General features: G+C 38.2%; 1 protein-coding gene and 1 long non-coding RNA gene across 2 annotated transcripts in view; one reads left to right on the top strand and one right to left on the bottom strand.

Moving 5' to 3' along the window:
- The window catches only part of LOC132531690 (uncharacterized), a 49,685-nt gene that overhangs the window by 30,874 nt on the left and 2,409 nt on the right, over positions 1-16,402 (top strand). The gene's annotated exons all lie outside the window — the stretch shown is intronic.
- PPP4R3A (protein phosphatase 4 regulatory subunit 3A) overlaps positions 11,621-16,402 on the bottom strand; it is a 39,596-nt gene continuing 34,814 nt past the window's right edge. The window contains exons 12-15 of the mRNA XM_060169611.1: positions 16,070-16,212; positions 15,202-15,392; positions 14,537-14,763; positions 11,621-13,508 (exon numbers count right to left, since the gene is read on the bottom strand). Of these exons, the coding sequence (XP_060025594.1) occupies positions 13,398-13,508; positions 14,537-14,763; positions 15,202-15,392; positions 16,070-16,212 (672 nt within the window). The 3' untranslated portion in view covers positions 11,621-13,397. The remainder of the gene's footprint in view (positions 13,509-14,536; positions 14,764-15,201; positions 15,393-16,069; positions 16,213-16,402) is intronic.

Below are 16,402 nucleotides of genomic sequence, written 5' to 3'. Positions count from 1 at the left end.
GCCATTTCTCCTCCCAAGCAAAATGGACAGCTAGGTGCACTGCTCGAAGGTCTGTCCACTGTGGGCATTTCCCTTCACGTGCTGTGTGTTGGCCCCTGCCCCCCAGATCCAGTCACCCCTGTGGCACCTAGATTGCCCAATTTAATTGCAGCAGCTCCCACCGAAACTCCTGACCTACAGAAAAGAATGGTGGGTCACGCAGCTCTTCCAGGTGGCTGGGACTCGGCTCACAGATCCCTTGGGTGTAGTGAAAGGTGTATCGTATCCACCCAGGATGGGTTAGCAGATCTCCAAGTGACAAATGTCCCTAACATTCCCGTCTCCCTAAGCCTTCGGATCCTTCCCTCTGTAGTATCCCAAGGCAGGTCTGGCATTTCAGCTTCGCTTTTACTGGAGTCACCTTTTGGTTCGGGTTTCAGCCAGCCAAACTGTTAGAACCCTGTTTAACCCCCTGAAGTACAACATTAAATACAGAATCTCTGCCTAGTGGCGCCCTATAAATAAATTCGGCTTGACCCACCTTCTTGTTCCCTCCACCATTTTCTCATACTCTAATATCCATTCCCACACACATTCCCCGGATTTCTATATTAATTGGAAATTTTGTGTGGTCCTTTTTGGAATAGTGCGCCGCCTCATAGGTCACACTTTTTTTTTTTTTTTTTTTTTTGCGGTGCGCGGGCCTCTCACTGTTGTGGCCTCTCCCGTTGCCGGCCTCTCCCGTTGCCTCCGGATGCACAGGCTCAGCGGCCATGGCTCACGGGCCCAGCTGCTCCACGGCATGTGGGATCTTCCTGGACCGGGGCACGAACCCGCGTCCCCTGCATCGGCAGGTGGACTCTGAACCACTGCGCCACCAGGGAAGCCCAGGTCACACTTTTTACCCCACCTTGAGGAGCCTGAAGGGACTTGAGTCTAGTTATAGATGTAGAAGCAAAGGGGAGGTGGGTTGTGGGCACCGAGGTGAGGCCGCAGGGTCTGGCAAGGCAGCTACCGCAAGGGGGACCATTACAGCTTTCTCAGGCAAAGCAGGGTAATCTCCTTGGATAGGCTGGCAAAGAAGACTTATCGGAACTAAGGGGTTCTCCGCTCCCAGATTCGTCAGGATCTCTGCATATATCCCCATTCCAACTGTTGATGAAAATAATCAATAAACAGTCTATAATAGGAAGGGAAATGAGTTTCATCTGAGCCAAACTGAGGACTGTAGCCTGGAAGACAGCCTCTCGGATAACTGTGAGGAACTGCTCTGGAGAAGCATGGCTTTCAGCACAGTTTTGTGTCTTGTCAGAATAAAGAACATCAGACAGGTCAGGGATGCCTTCCTTCAAGGTTTCAGAGAAAAACGGCTCAGCACGTACACAGAGAGTCAATATGGCCTTGGCACCTGGGAAGGGAGTCATCCTGGACGGGGGACCAGCAGGGGCATCCCAGGAAGGGAGGCATTTAATCTTTATTTTTAACATGGACATTCTTTACTTCTGGTCAGTGTGCCCTTTTCTTTAATAATTAAAGCAGATGTACAGTGTATGCTCGATAGGCCACAAACAGGCTGTTTTCGTTAGCATAAAATTCAAGTTAACTCATGTATAAGCCAGAATGACTTCCCCAGACCTCGCTATGTGAAAATATCTTTTATCACAACTTTCAGGATCACACTGCTTCCCAATTGTATTAGTCTCTGCTCGGGTCCACATAACAAAATGCCACAGACTGGGTAGCTTAAATAGCAGAAATGTATTTTCTCACAGTTCTGGAGACTAGAAGTCCAAGATCAGGATGCCAGCAAATTTGATTTCTGGTGAGGGCTGTCTTCCTGGCTTAACGGGCGGCCGCCTTCTGCTGTGGCCTCACATGGCCTTGCGTCTGCACAAGTGCAGAGAGAGCTTCAGTGTTTCTTCTTATAAAGACCAGCCCTATGAGATTAAGGACCTCCCCTTATGACCTCATTTAAGGTTAATTACCTCCCTAGCTCCAAATACAGTCACACTGGGGGTTAGGGCTTTAACGTGTGAATTGTGAGGGGACACAGTCTAGTCTACAACACCAGTCAATGCTCCAGCTTTAACAGTATATACCCTGTGAGGTTCAGAATGCAATCTGCATCGTAATTCAGCCACTCACAGCATGAAGTTCTGGGTTTTATTTTCTGCAATGTTTGCTTTACAGCTATAGGAGGTTAGGATCTCTTTCAGGAAGACACAGAAGCATCTGAGTCATTTATGTGGGGTTTGAACTGGAAATTTGAATCTCTGAGCTCATCCTTCTCTTTCCCTACTTTGTTCAGTGAAATTAGGAACAACCAGCCAATCTCATTACACTTGTTAGTTTGACCAAAAATGTTCCATGGTATCATATACATGATTGCCCAGAACCTTGCCTCTTACAAGTATTTGATTAGAAGGGTCCACTGGTGATATTTTGAATATCTCCATGCCACATCACACCATGGACTATTTGTGCTTTCTTTACTTCTGGAAATGGAGTCATTAGTGCCTTTAAGTCTAATCAGATTAGAGAACCAATTCCAGAAATCTCAAAACAAGTTAGAAAATTTATCCTTAAGATTCTGTTCTCTCGAACGACTCTTAGTACCAAAACCTTTATTAGCTAGGTCTGCCTGTGGTAATGAAGTATCACAAATTAGGTGGCTTAAACACCAGAAATTTATTTTCTCACAGTCCTGGAGGCTAGGTCCAAGATCATGGTGTCGGCAGGGTTGGTTTCTTCTGAGGCCTCTCTCCTTGGCTTAAAGATTGTTATCTTCCCTCTGTGTGTATCTGTGTCCTAGTTTCCTCTTCTTATGAGGACACCAGTCATGTTGGATTTGGACTCACCCGAAAGCCTCATTTTAATTTAGTTACCTTTTGAAAGACCTAGACAGACACAATCTGAGGTACTAGGGGTTAAGACTCTAACATATAGGTTTTGGGGGAACATAGTTCAGCCAATAACAGTATCCTTGTTGAAAGTCAGTTGACCACAGAGATGTGGTTTTATTCCTGAACTCTCAATTCTATTTCATTGATCTGTATTTCTATATATTAGTACCACACTCTTTTTTTAAAAAAATAAATTTATTTATTTATTTATTTTGGCTGTGTTGGGTCTTTGTTGCTGCGCGCGGGCTTTCTCTAGTTGTGGCGTGTGGGGGCTCCTCTTCGTTGCACTACGTGGGCTTCTCATTGTGGTGGCTTCTCTTGTTGCGGAGCACAGGCTCTAGGCACACGGGCTTCAGTGGTTGTGGCATGGGGCTCAGTAGTTGTGGCTCGCGGGCTCTAGAGTGCAGGCTCAGTAATTGTGGCGCACGGGCTTAGTTGCTCCGCGGCATGTGGGATCTTCCTGGACCAGGGCTCGAACCTGTGTCCCCTGCATTGGCAGGAGGATTCTTAACCACTGTGCCACCAGGGAAGTCCCAGTACCACACTCTCTTGATTATTGTTGCTTTCTAGTAAATTTTGAAATTTGGAAGTGTGTGTCCTCCTACTTTTCCTTTTTGAAGATTGTTTTAGCTATTTTGTGTCCCCTGCAATTCCATATACATTTTACAAGCTTTTCAGTTTGTACAAACAAGTCAGGTGGGGATTCAGACAGGGATTGCATTGAATCTGTAGATCAGTTTGAAGAGCATTGCTATCTTAACAATAGTGTCTTCCAGTCCATAAGTGCAGGAGGTTTCTCCATTTATTTAGATCTTCTTTCTTTCTACAGTGTTTTATAGTTTTCAGGTTATAAACTCTGCTTTTCTTTTGTTAAATTTGTTCCTAATTTCACACGCTATTGTAAATGGAATTGTTTCGTTTCATTTTTGTATTCATTGAAAATGTATAGAAATACTATTGATTTTTGTTTATTGATTTTGTATCCTGAGACTTTGCTGAACCCATTGATTAGTTCTAATAGTTTTACAGTGTATTTCTTAGTATTTTCTGTATGTAATATTGTGTCATCTACAAATAGGTTTACTTTTTTCCTTACCAATCTGGATACTTTTATTTACTTGCCTAATTGCCCTGGCTAGAACCTCCAGTACAATGTTGAATAGAAGTAACAAAAGCAGATATCCATGTCTTGTTTTTGATCTTGGGTGGAAAACATTCTTTCATCATTAAATACAATGTTAGCCATAGGTTTTTTGTAGATGTCCTTTATCAGGTTGAGGAAGTTCCCTCTCCCCAGAGTGTTGAGTGTTTTATCATGAAAGAGGGTTGACTTTTGTCAAATGCTTTCTTCTGCATCTGTGATGATGATCATATAGGTTTTGTATTTTTTCTTTTGATATGGTGTATTACATTGATTCTTCAGATGGTAAACAACCATGCATTCCTGGGATAAATCCCATTTAGTCATGGTGTCTAATTCTTTTTATTTGTTGCTAGATTCATTCCTTAGTATTTTGTTGAGAATTTTTATGACCATATGTGTAAGATACTGCTTTGTAGTTTTCTGGTGATGTCTTTGTCTGGATTTGGTATCAGGGAATAATGACCTCACAGAATGAGTCCTCTTCTGTTTTTTGGAAGAATTTGTAAAAACTTAGAGAATTCAGTTTTGAAACCATTTGGGCCATATGGCTTCTTTTTAATGGGTAGCTTTTTGATCACTAATACAATCTCTTCATGTATTATATAGATCTGTTCAAATTGTCTAATTCTTCTTTATTGATATAATTGACATATGACATTATATTAGTTTCAGGTGTAAAATATAATTATTCAATATTTGTATATATTGCAAAATGATCACCACAATAAGTCTAGTGAATATCCATCACCCCACAGTTACAATTTTTTTTTCTTGTGATAGGAACTTTGGAAGTTGCTAAGAGAGTAGATCTTAAAATATAATACAGTATTATTAACTATAGTCATCCTGCTGTACATTACATTCTCATGATATTTATTTTATAACTGGAAGTTCGTACCTTTTGACCCCCTTCAACTATTTGCCCACCCTCCATCCCCCACCTTTGACAATCACCCATCTGTTCTCTGTATCTATGGGTTTGGTTTGTTTTTATAAAATTCCACATAGAAGTGATATCATACTTTGGCTTTCTTTGTCTGCCTTATTTCACTTAGCATAATGCCTTCAAGGTCCATCCATATTGTTGCAAATGGCAAGATTTCCTTCTTTTTTTATGGCTGAATAATAATATCCATTGTATATATGTGCCACATTTTCTTTATCCATTCATCCATTGAAGGACACTTAGGTTGCTTCCATGTCTTGGTTATTTGTAAATAATGTTGCAGTGAATATGGAGGAGAGGGGCATATATCTTTTCAAGTTAGTGTTTGGGGTTTTTTGGATAAATACCCAGAAGTGGAATTGCTGGATCATATGGTAGTTCTATTTTTAATTTTTTGAGGAACCTTTATACAGTTTTCCATAGTGGCCACACCAGTTTACATTCTCACCAACAGTGCACAAGGGTTCCCTTTTCTCCACATCCTCGCCAACACTAGTTATCTCTTGTGCTTTTGGTAATAGCCATTCTAACATGATAATCACACTGTGGTTGTGATTTGCATTTCTCTGATGATTAGTGATGCTGACCGCCTTTTCACCTGCCTGTTGTGATCTGTATGTCTTCTTCGGAAAGATGTCTATTTAGTCTTCTGCCCATTTTTTAATTGGATTATTTGGTTTTTGCTATTGAGTTGTATGACTTCCTAATATATTTTGGATTAACCTTTTATCAGATAGATGATTTGGAAATATTTTCTCCCATTTTGTTTTATTTCCTTTTCATTTTATTGATGGTTCCCTTTGCTGTGCAGAGGCTTTTTAGTTTGATGTAGTCCCACTTGTTTATTTTTGCTTTTGTTGCTTAATCCAAAAAGATCTTTGCCAAGACTGATGTCAAGGAGCTTAATATCTGTTTTCTTCTAGGAGTTCTGTGGTTTCAGATCTTATATTTAATTCTTTAATCCATTTTGAGTTTATTTTTGTGTATGGTGTAAGATAGTGGTCTAGTTTCATTCTTTTGCTGGTGGCTGTAGTTTTCCCAACACCATTTATTGAAGAGACTATTCTTTCCCCATTCATTATATATTGACTCCTTTGTCATAAATTAATTGTATATGTGTGGATTTACTTCTGGGCTCTCTGTACTATGTCATTTATCTATGTGTCTGTTTTTATGCCAATACCATACTGTTATGATCACTATAACTTTGTAATATAGTTTGAAATCAGGACATGTGATGCCTTTAGTTTTGTTCTTCTTTCTCAAGATTGCTTTGGCTATTCAGGGTCTTTGTAGTTCCATACAAATTTTAGGATTGTTTTTTCTATTTGTGAGACATGCCATTGGAATTTTGATAGGGATTACAATGAATCTGTAGATTGCTTTGGGTAGTATGGACATTTTAACAGTATTATTTATTCCAATCCATGAACATGGAATATCTTTCCATTCATTTGTGTCTTCAGTTTCTTTCATCAGTGTCTTAAAGTTTCCCATGTATAGGTCTTTTACCTCCTTGGTTAAATTTATTCCTAGATATTTTATTCTTTGTGATGCAATTGTAAATGGAATTGTTTTTTAAATTTCTCGTTCTGATAATGTATTTGTATTTAGAAACACCATCAATTTCTGTATATTGATTTTGTTGCTGCAGCTTTACTCAATTCGTTTATCAGTTCTAATTATTTTCTGATGGACTCTTTAGTTTTCTCTATATAATATCATCTGCCAATAGTGACAGTTTTACTTTACTTTCCAATTTGGATGCCTTTTCTTTTTCTTGCCTAATTGTTATGGCTAAGACTCCCAATACTATGTTGAATAAAAATGGTTAGAGTGAGCATCCTTGTCCTGTTCCTGATCTTAGAAGAAAAGCTTTCAGCTTTTTATTATATCATTAGTATGAGGTTAGCTGTGGGCTTGTCATATATGGCCTTTATTATGATGAGGTACTTTCCCTCTTTACTCACTTTGTTAAGAGTTATCATAAATGGATGTTGAATTTTGTCAAATGCTTTTTCTTCATCTATTGAGATGATCATATGGTTTTTATCCTTCATTTTATTAATGGGACTTATCACATTGATTTGCAGATGTTGAACCATCCTTGCACCTCTGGAATAAATCCTATTTGACCATGGATATGATCTTTTTAATGTATTGTTGGATTTAGTTTGCTTATTATATTATTGAGGATTTTTGCATCTATGTTTATCAGGGATATGGCCTATAATTTTATTTTCTTGTGGCATCCATGTCTGGTTTTGGTATCAGGGTAATGCTAGCCTCATAAAATGAATTCAGAAGTGTGCCCTCCTCTTCTAAACTTTGGACAAGTTTGAGAAGGAATGGGATTAATTTTTTTTAAATGTTTGGTAGAATTCACTAGTGAACCCATCTGGTCCTGGACTTCTGTTTGTTGGGAGGTTCTTGATTACTGATTCAACCTCCTTACTAATAATTGGTCTGTTCAAATTTTTGTCTATTTCTTATTATTTTATATCTTGCTAGGAATTTGTCCATTTCATCTAATTTATTGGCATAGTTATTCATAGTATTCCTTTGTAATCCTTTTCATTTCTGTAACAGTGTCCCAACCAAATATCTTGCATTTCTGATTTTAGTAATTTGAATCTTCTATTTTTCTTGGTCAGGCTACTGTTTCTGTGAACAACCAATTTGTGAACAACCGAGGGCATGTATTTTTTTTTCCTCCACTCGAATCAAGTCAGCCACTTCCAGTAATGAAACTGCTTGTTTTCACAGCTGTCCTGCATTGGTAGAACTACCTAGCTGGTTGAGCTGAGGGAATAGTGGAAGATGGGCATGGGAGTAACCCCAGGCCAAATGCCAGACTCTCGCTTTTTAAAAAGAAGATTCTTGAATGAACTCTTCTCAATTTGTTATATACCTTTGGCTAATGTCCAGAGTCCTGAAATGGTTGGTTTTGACAATTTTACCCAGTTTTTAAATTATTTTGTGTGGGGCAGATTTGCCAAGCTCGTCATGTTGCCAGTCCTGAATGTACTTTTAACCAATATATTGGATATCAATCCCCCACTGTATAGACTGAATTGACTCCTGAAAATGGATAGTTTTAAGTTTTTTTTTTTTCCGGTTTGCAGGCTTCTCACTGTTGTGGCCTCTCCCGCTGCGGAGCACAGGCTCCGGACGCGCAGGCTCAGCGGCCATGGCTCACGGGCCCAGCCGCTCCGCAGCATGTGGGATCCTCCCAGACCGGGGCACGAACCCGTGTCCCCTGCATCATCAGGCAGACTCTCAACCACTGCGCCACCAGGGAAGCCCCAGTTTTAAGTTTTAAAGACAAAATCATCATACCCATCTCTCTCCAGATTTGGACTACATTAATATATTAAATAGCTACCATCTACTGAATATATACCATTGGGATAGTTGCTTTATCTACACACACACACACACACGTTCATTCTACAGTCCTCACACTTGTCTTGTAATGTTACTCCCGTTACAGATGGGGAAACCAAGGCTTAAGGAACTTGTCTAAGGTCTCAGTAGCAGAGTAAGAATTCAAACTCAGGACATTCTGACTATGCTGTTGCAATTACACCTTGTCTCTGTAGCTTTACACCACTTTCTCCCAGGAAATTTGTTCTTGGTATCAATTTGATTAATCAACATGTGTGGAGCACATACTGTGAGTTTCTTGAGTGCTCATTCAACCTCTTGTTCATTCCATCCCCAACCGCCACCCCCATTCTAGTCTTCCAGTGTAGGTCCAAGAAGCGCTTGAATTGGCAGGGCTTTGGGCAAAAGGTTTTCACTAATAATTCAAATCACATTCAGAGCCTTTTTGAAAGCTACCCGAGAATTCTAAAAGACAATTTCTTCTGCACTCTTGGTTTTGTTGGGACACCTATGAGCCAGAGAACCATCTAGGAAGTTGTTAATGAAACGTATCATCATTATTTCCTCATCTCCTTCCAGAGTAGTACTTTAGAAGGAGAAAACCTGAAGTAGCAATTCAGGTTTTGCTTTGTGAATTACACCAGCATTAAAGTAAAATCAATCAATCTGCTTCTTTTCTGCAAGACAGCAGCAACACATTCCTGTACAAGGTTATTTAATGCTAGAATGCAGTGCTACAGTTTGAGTGATCACATTCTTCAGGCTCGTTATCTAAAATGTTCTTTCAGCAATGAAGAAAATGCATCCCTTTTATTATTCTTGTGAAGTATCCATTGATTCTACATAGAAAATCTATCTACCCAACCAATCTACCTATATACCTAATCATCTAAATCTGGGCCTGCCTTCTAGGAACTCACACCCCAGGAAAAAGACCAAGATATAAAAGTTTTAGAGCATGAGATTTAATAAAATAAACATCAGACCAATAGGCAAGTGGTTTGTGAAATCTACAGCTATGGCTAAGTCTAGCAATAAAAGGCAGGGTTCTGTACTTACAGGTGAAGAACTGTGACCAACAGACCAGTAAGAGAGTTAGAGTTAGAGATGCTGGAGCCCAGGATGAACAGACCAGGAAAACTGGTCTAAGTAGAATTTTAGTGGTTGTTGAAATGACTCAAGATATGCTAATTGTATGAACCAAAAATACCCCCTTGTGTTGTTAACCTAAGGCTCAAAGGTATGAAGGACGGGACAGAGGTCTTGAGTCCTCCCTTTATATCCACAGAGGGAATTTCATGGTCAAGAATGAGTCAAACTTGACTGTGTAAGGGCATCAGCTAAAAGACTTTCCCAGTCTCTATACTGCATGCACATTACTCAGTCTTTCCTTTATTCATCCAATAAACATGTGGAGATCCATCTGTGGGCTGGGTATCATGCTAGATACTAAGGATACAAAGTTGAAAAAGATATAACCCCTTCCTTCAAGGATGGAGTCCCAAGTATCAGGGGAGCACTTCTGAATGATAAATGAGTTCATCAGCAGGCAAGGCAAGAAGAGCATTCAGAGGGGCACGTGACAGGTTAAGGCAGTCTTTTAGAGCACAGGACGATTGGAACAGGGACATTATGTGGCTGGCTGGAATTTGGGAAGATGAGTACCCAAGATGGAACCCTAGTGAATCCCAGCATTTAAGAGGTAAAGTAGGGAACTATCAAACAGTAGAAAGGTCAGTAATGTTAAAGCACATGTGAGAGAAGCCAAGAGAATAAGGTATCAAGAAGACAATGGATAGTAGCAAATGCTGCCTAAGTGTCAAGTAATATAAAGATGGAAAGGGGCCACTGAATTTGCAGGTAGGATGTGACTTACACCATGGTGGGAATATACGGAAATTAAGCCGATTTAGCATCATGTTGAAGAAATCACTATGCCCTTTGAGTCCATGGAAGAACTTACCTAGGAGAGCAGAAAGGTCAAGGAAAGTTGTGTCTCCAACTAGAGTTATTTTAAGGACCAAGACATCTGACTCCAACAGTTAGGACGTTTAATCTATTTGAAGAGAGCCTCTCTACAGTTTCCTTTCAAAAGAGCCAAGATGAAGAAGCATTAAGGCCAAAGAGGAAAATCAGACTGATTTAGCAGTGAGTACAAATACTGATGATTGCCCCATTTCCTCACGTGTCAATGTCCCACTATAACGGTAGACAATAATCCATCCCGTAAAAATGTTTCTATAATTCTCTTGCTCAAAATGGATGTTACGGCAGAAAAAGTTTCCTTGTATAGAAGAATTTCGAAGGTCCTAAATTTTCCCCCAAAGGGATTTTACCATGCTGTTTAAACAAAGTTATTCATGGTGAATACTAGAAATAGGTTGATAACATAAAGTTATCCACTTAAAGAAATCTTCCAGTGTAAACTCCTTGCTGTTCTAATCTTGCAAGCTTTACAAACGAACGCCACTGCTTAAATAAAGAATAAAAACAGAGGAATGTTCCCCCCTGCTCCATGTCTCCCCCTCAGTTCCAAATTCACAAAATTGACTTGCAGCAACATTGGTGTTCCAGAGAAAATGACATGCAGGATCTGAGTACAATCAATCAGGCAGAGAAAACCCATCAGGCTTCATTCTACCAAAAAAATGCCAGGATAGCATTTCTGGACAAGATGGGATGTCAGGGTGTTTTCTGTAGCAATTACAGATCTTTTTCAGAAACTGCTAGGTACTCACTCTGAGAAGTGAAGTTTTTCATTTTAAAATGAGCAAAAGAACCAACAGGTATCATTAAAATACGTATTTACATTATTATATTCACATCGGTTATCAAAATAGTATTTATACTTGAAAGTGTGGACTTGAGTCAGACGGTACTGTGTCAATTCAAGTATTGTGTTTCTAGCAATTTATTGCTAAGAGTCTTCCTCCATGAAACAAGCGGCTGTTTAGACTTTTCTCCTATTGTAGCAGCATGTGTGAAGTTCCGCTTCAGTAACCCATCTGTCCATCAATGAAAGGGCATCCCTTAAATGCTGAAGGCCAATAGTTAGTATCTTTTTTTTTTAATATACTGGACCACAATTCATAAAAACAAGGGATGGTTCTTCCCACTACCCAAGAACCCCCAGAATACCAAGACAAATACATGTTCCACGAGTCAATCAGAAAGGTCAGTTTAAACTGTATGTTTAAGGCACAAACATTTCACACGGGACTTTCTACGTAATAAAGGAAGACATAATATAATTAACTTACATCCTATTAAGTTTCTGTTCTCTTTATTTGCAAGATAAGTTGATTAAAATGATTAATTGCCAGAACTTGTGGCCCAGAAGAAGCGCTATACTGTAGTGAAATACACTTAAACTCTTACAGTTAATAATGCACCCAAAGTTTCATTAAAAAAAAAATTAGCCAACAATGAGACTTTTCATGACTGTGGCAAGTTGTTGCTTTCTGGTTTTCTATGCAACTATTCCATATAAGCTTGTTTTTGGTATCGCAATGTACTGAGGGCTAAGCAAAAGAGGAGCTAAGGTAGAAGCACACAGTGCTTGCTAGATTATCCAGTTAAAGTATATGATACTTAAAATAGTATCCTTTTCCTAGATATGGATTTTTATTCACATTTGCAAATACATTCTTCAGTAAGTTCTAAAATCTTCACTTTAAAAAAGTGAGGGTATGTGGAATTGAGATATTTATGTTCGTTTCCTTAAAAGAATTTTAGCACACCTAAGACAAAGAAAGAACCTATTTAAACATACTGTTTTAATGAAGTGGTATCAGATGGTCCTCTGGCCAGGTATTTATTTAGGAACCACCGCTTACAACTCCAACTGGTATTCCAAAGGGAGTAATTAAAAAAAAGAAAAAAAAAATACAACTAATACAATTTCTCTTACTCTTCACTTTTTTTATTACTCAAAAGTCAAATACGTTATTTTTAAATTATTCATCCTCAATTTTGATTTAATGTACCATCATTTTCCCAAGATATGAAATTTCAGAATCTCTTTGGATTACTAATTTTATGTTTCTAGGTTTAACAAAACTGCTGAAATTTTAAATTCCACTCTATTTCCCTGAATTCTCAAGACAGTTGCTGATGTAAATTTTAATATAAAATATTTAGTCACAAAATAGTATTGCTTTTTGTATGCACATAGTTGTAAGATTACTTTGCTTTTGTCAATAAAAACTATTCCATCTTTCATAAAACTCTAAACAAATTAAGAACTGTGATGGAGAACAAAAATTACACATGGTAAAACAGGTACCAGCACAACGTTAGGTTATATTACATCAAAAAAGTTTTTAATGGTCCCAAATATATATACTCAACAACTAAGGATACACTCAGGAGAAAAAAAAAATCAAAAACAAAATGAAACAAAAAAAATTATGACACAAATGACCACATCTAGAATTCCACTCAATCTTTAATCAAGTAGGGACAAATCCCCACTTAAAAAAAAAATCTGCAGTTTGAAGGGCAAAGGGAACAGATAAAAAAGAGGAAACCTCATATTCGCCCCTCCCCCGAAGAGGTTTTTCCAAACCTGCTGTAGCTTGACTAAAATGTTCAGAATGTACGATTTTAAAGGCAGGTCTCTTTATACAAAGAAACTGCTGGCATTCTTAACTAGTGAAGAATTAGGGCAGAAAAGCCTATTCTTCTGAGTCTCAAACATGGTCCGAGAAAGCATATTCTGATTGTAGCAACTGACCAGTCAATCCAGAGTTCCACTTACAAAACCCCTGCCCTGTTGGCTTTTCGTTTCCATTTCCTTCCCTGAGAAAAGGGCAATGTGTGGTCCAAGCTTAGACCTCGAAGGTGTAAGTCTTCCCCCTAAATGTATAATTATCCCCTCCTCCTGCTCCACTGAATTGGCACTTGATGAGCAGAAGTCAAGTGTGCGAGCTGAGCTGTATCAGTCATTCACAAGAGGCCACTGCTCTGTTATAGATTTGTAGTGGGGAGGGGTAGAGAACCAGTTTTCTCAACAGGTACTGATCACAGGCAGCTGCCATTATGACTCAAACTTTGCTTTCTTTGACAAAGGGAGCGTGTCTTCCTTGTCTTCGTCCTCATCATCATCCTCATCATCATCAGGATAATCTACCAGACCCACGAGGCCTCCCTGTTCGGAAATAAGGATTACTTTAAGAAAACACTACATTTTCAAATACGTATGTCTTAAGTCTGGTAAAGGATATACCCCCACCCCAATATACTAACTGGTTATTTCTGGGAGGTGAGATTGTATGCAGCTGAAATTCATTACATATTTCCCAAGTTTTCCATGATAAAATTTTAAGCAGTTTATGATCCTTGCAAAACACCCAGTAGATAAACACTAATTACTGAATTTAAAATTCAAAACTTAAGTTTTTAAGACTTTATGCATTAAAAAAATTTTCTTTAACAGAGTCTAAACAGCATCAAAATTAAAACCACAGAAAATAAACAGACCACTAGAAATGAGGGTAGACAGACTATCGGAGGCTAGGAAAGTGATTCTGCCCTGTCCCTTCCTCATTATTTCATCCAGGCTCCTTCCTTTTAGCCCTGCTCCTTCACCAGAAACCACTGTAGCTCACTTTAGTCTCGATGTAGATCAATGAATCCCAAATGCCAGTCTGTTAACTGCTAGTCCAGGGAAACATAAGGCAGCCAAAAGAATTGTTTTTTTCTGAGATTATGTCTTTCCTACATTTTTGGTGGTAAAATTGTGATCCTTCCTAAAGGAAATGTTAGTGATAGTAGACAGTTAATTCTTTTTTATAAACCTTGCTTGACAAAATTAAGTTAGGAGTGTCCAGATATTTAGATTATATTCTTCCTACGAAGTCTTTATCTGGGTATTAATTGGGAAAGCTGATAAAAGTAAATAATAATTTAACTTTAAAATTTCTGTAAATGTTTTGACACATACAAATGTGAACTTAAGGTGCTAAAATGCAAACAACCAAAATAAGAATATATTCAAACTTCTGAATTGGTCATAAAAACTTTCAGAAATTTCTCAACTGCTGGTGGGAGAATTATTCCCTAGTTCACAAATGTTAAAATCAGTTCCAAAAGACAGTAACCAAAGGGACTACTAGTCACAACAATTTTATTGTTGGGAAAGCTTAAATTAGGTAGGTCTGGGAGTCAAAAACATACCTTGGTAGTAATAGCTGCCGTCTGAGATGTATTTTTAGGGATGGATCCAGGAGAGCCTGGAGATCCTGGGGATCCAGGTGAGCCTGGAGAACCAGGCAGATTTGTTGCAGGTGACTGGCTGGAGAGGGTAGTCTTTGTTCCACTAGAGAGGGAAAGCTTGAAACTTGGGCTCTGCCGACCAGAAAGATTCGTTTTCAGAAGCACCTCCTTTTCCTCACTTTCTTTTACTAAAAATGAGAATACTGTCAATAATTGTCACCCATACTCATCTTTTCAAAAACCTCCAAGTGAGGTGGCACTAAAAACACAATTAACTAGCTTACTCCTTTGCCAGAGAGCGACACTGAAATTCAGTTTATGAACAAAGCTTAGCAAAATACTAAGCATCCTTATCCACAGGACTTTACTACTGAGAAGGAAGGAGACCTTCAGTATTATACTCAGTGTTCCTACCCTTCTGAAATATCTCACTCAAGACAAATTAGGAAAATTTAGTCTATACCTTCACAACAGAGCTATTAAATTCACACTCTATAAAGCAAGAGTCTTTTAATTTTAATATCTGTTGTGACACAAAGTAGATACTAATCATTCTGTCAAGAAAAAAAGGATAAACCTAGAGTGAGAAAGCCTTCAATATTTCCTTGCCCATCTTTTCAACATACATTTCTTCCTCTCCATGAATTTACTTATTGGATCCATAATGTCATCATCACTCTTAGTTTTGTCAGATGGAGACACGACAGCTTCTCCATCTTCCATGTCATCTTCATCTGTGTTGAACCACATCTCCTCTTCATCTTCTAGTGTTCTGGCGTCTCTTCGATATCTATGATTCCTCAAAATGGAACGCATACTATGAGTAAAGAGAAGAAAGTAGAATTAATAGACTCATATAAAGACTTTTGTCTTCAAATATTATCCCAAATTACAGTCTTAATAGATAAATGGAATAATACAGATTTATACACACAGAGGTGGGGGAAAAAAAAACAGATTTTACCTAGCATATAACAAAAAACTACACTCCACCATATCTAGTGTTAAGTAGTGGAATCAAAATTCCCATTATCAAAATTGTACTGTTACAGATCAGTTATTAAACTTGCTAACACTACGAATTAACAAGTCTTAATTTATGGATTTTAAAATATACCACAAGTATGTGAACTCAGGTATTTAGAAAAAAATGTACACAATTGCATTAAAATAATTTGTAACCTTAAAGCAAAGCAAATACAATAATATTCTGATTTTACTTTGGACACAAAAGTAGCCTTATTGCCATATCAGTGTTTTGCTTTTTTTCTTTTGCATTATCTAACTTGATATATGCCTGAGAAAAGTCTACAAATCATACTGATACCCACCTAACACCGTCAGGAAAACATTTACATTGACCATTAGAGAAAACTACAACCTCCATCTGCTTATTTCCCCCTCTGCTGCCAAGCTAAATAATTAACAAGCAAAAAAGAGCTACCATCATAAACTTGTCACTGAATGAATAGGTTCAAATATGTGGTAATCTACCTGTCAAGTTTGGGATTATCTTGCCTTTCTCTTTGTTGTTCAAATCTCAGTTTCAATCCTTTAAATGTTTGTACATAATCTACATCTTCCAATGCTTTCCAGTAATTTTCAATTACATGAGCAGTTAATGATTTTATATCTTCCTATAAAAAAGAATTATAATAAAAAATGATAGGAAAAATTAGCAAAATATGAGGCTTAATTGTAGTGAACTCATAAACCCGCCCAAAATGGTTTAATTTCTTAAAATTATTATCCAATCTTAGGGACAAAAAAATGCAAATGGGCATAACAAATACTGGCTACTTCAATAGCCCCTGACTTTTGGTGTAC

Source organism: Lagenorhynchus albirostris, chromosome 1, assembly GCF_949774975.1.
Source record: "Lagenorhynchus albirostris chromosome 1, mLagAlb1.1, whole genome shotgun sequence".
In the NCBI taxonomy this organism is placed as follows: Eukaryota; Metazoa; Chordata; class Mammalia; order Artiodactyla; family Delphinidae; genus Lagenorhynchus; species Lagenorhynchus albirostris.
This window is presented reverse-complemented; position numbering and strand designations above follow the sequence as displayed.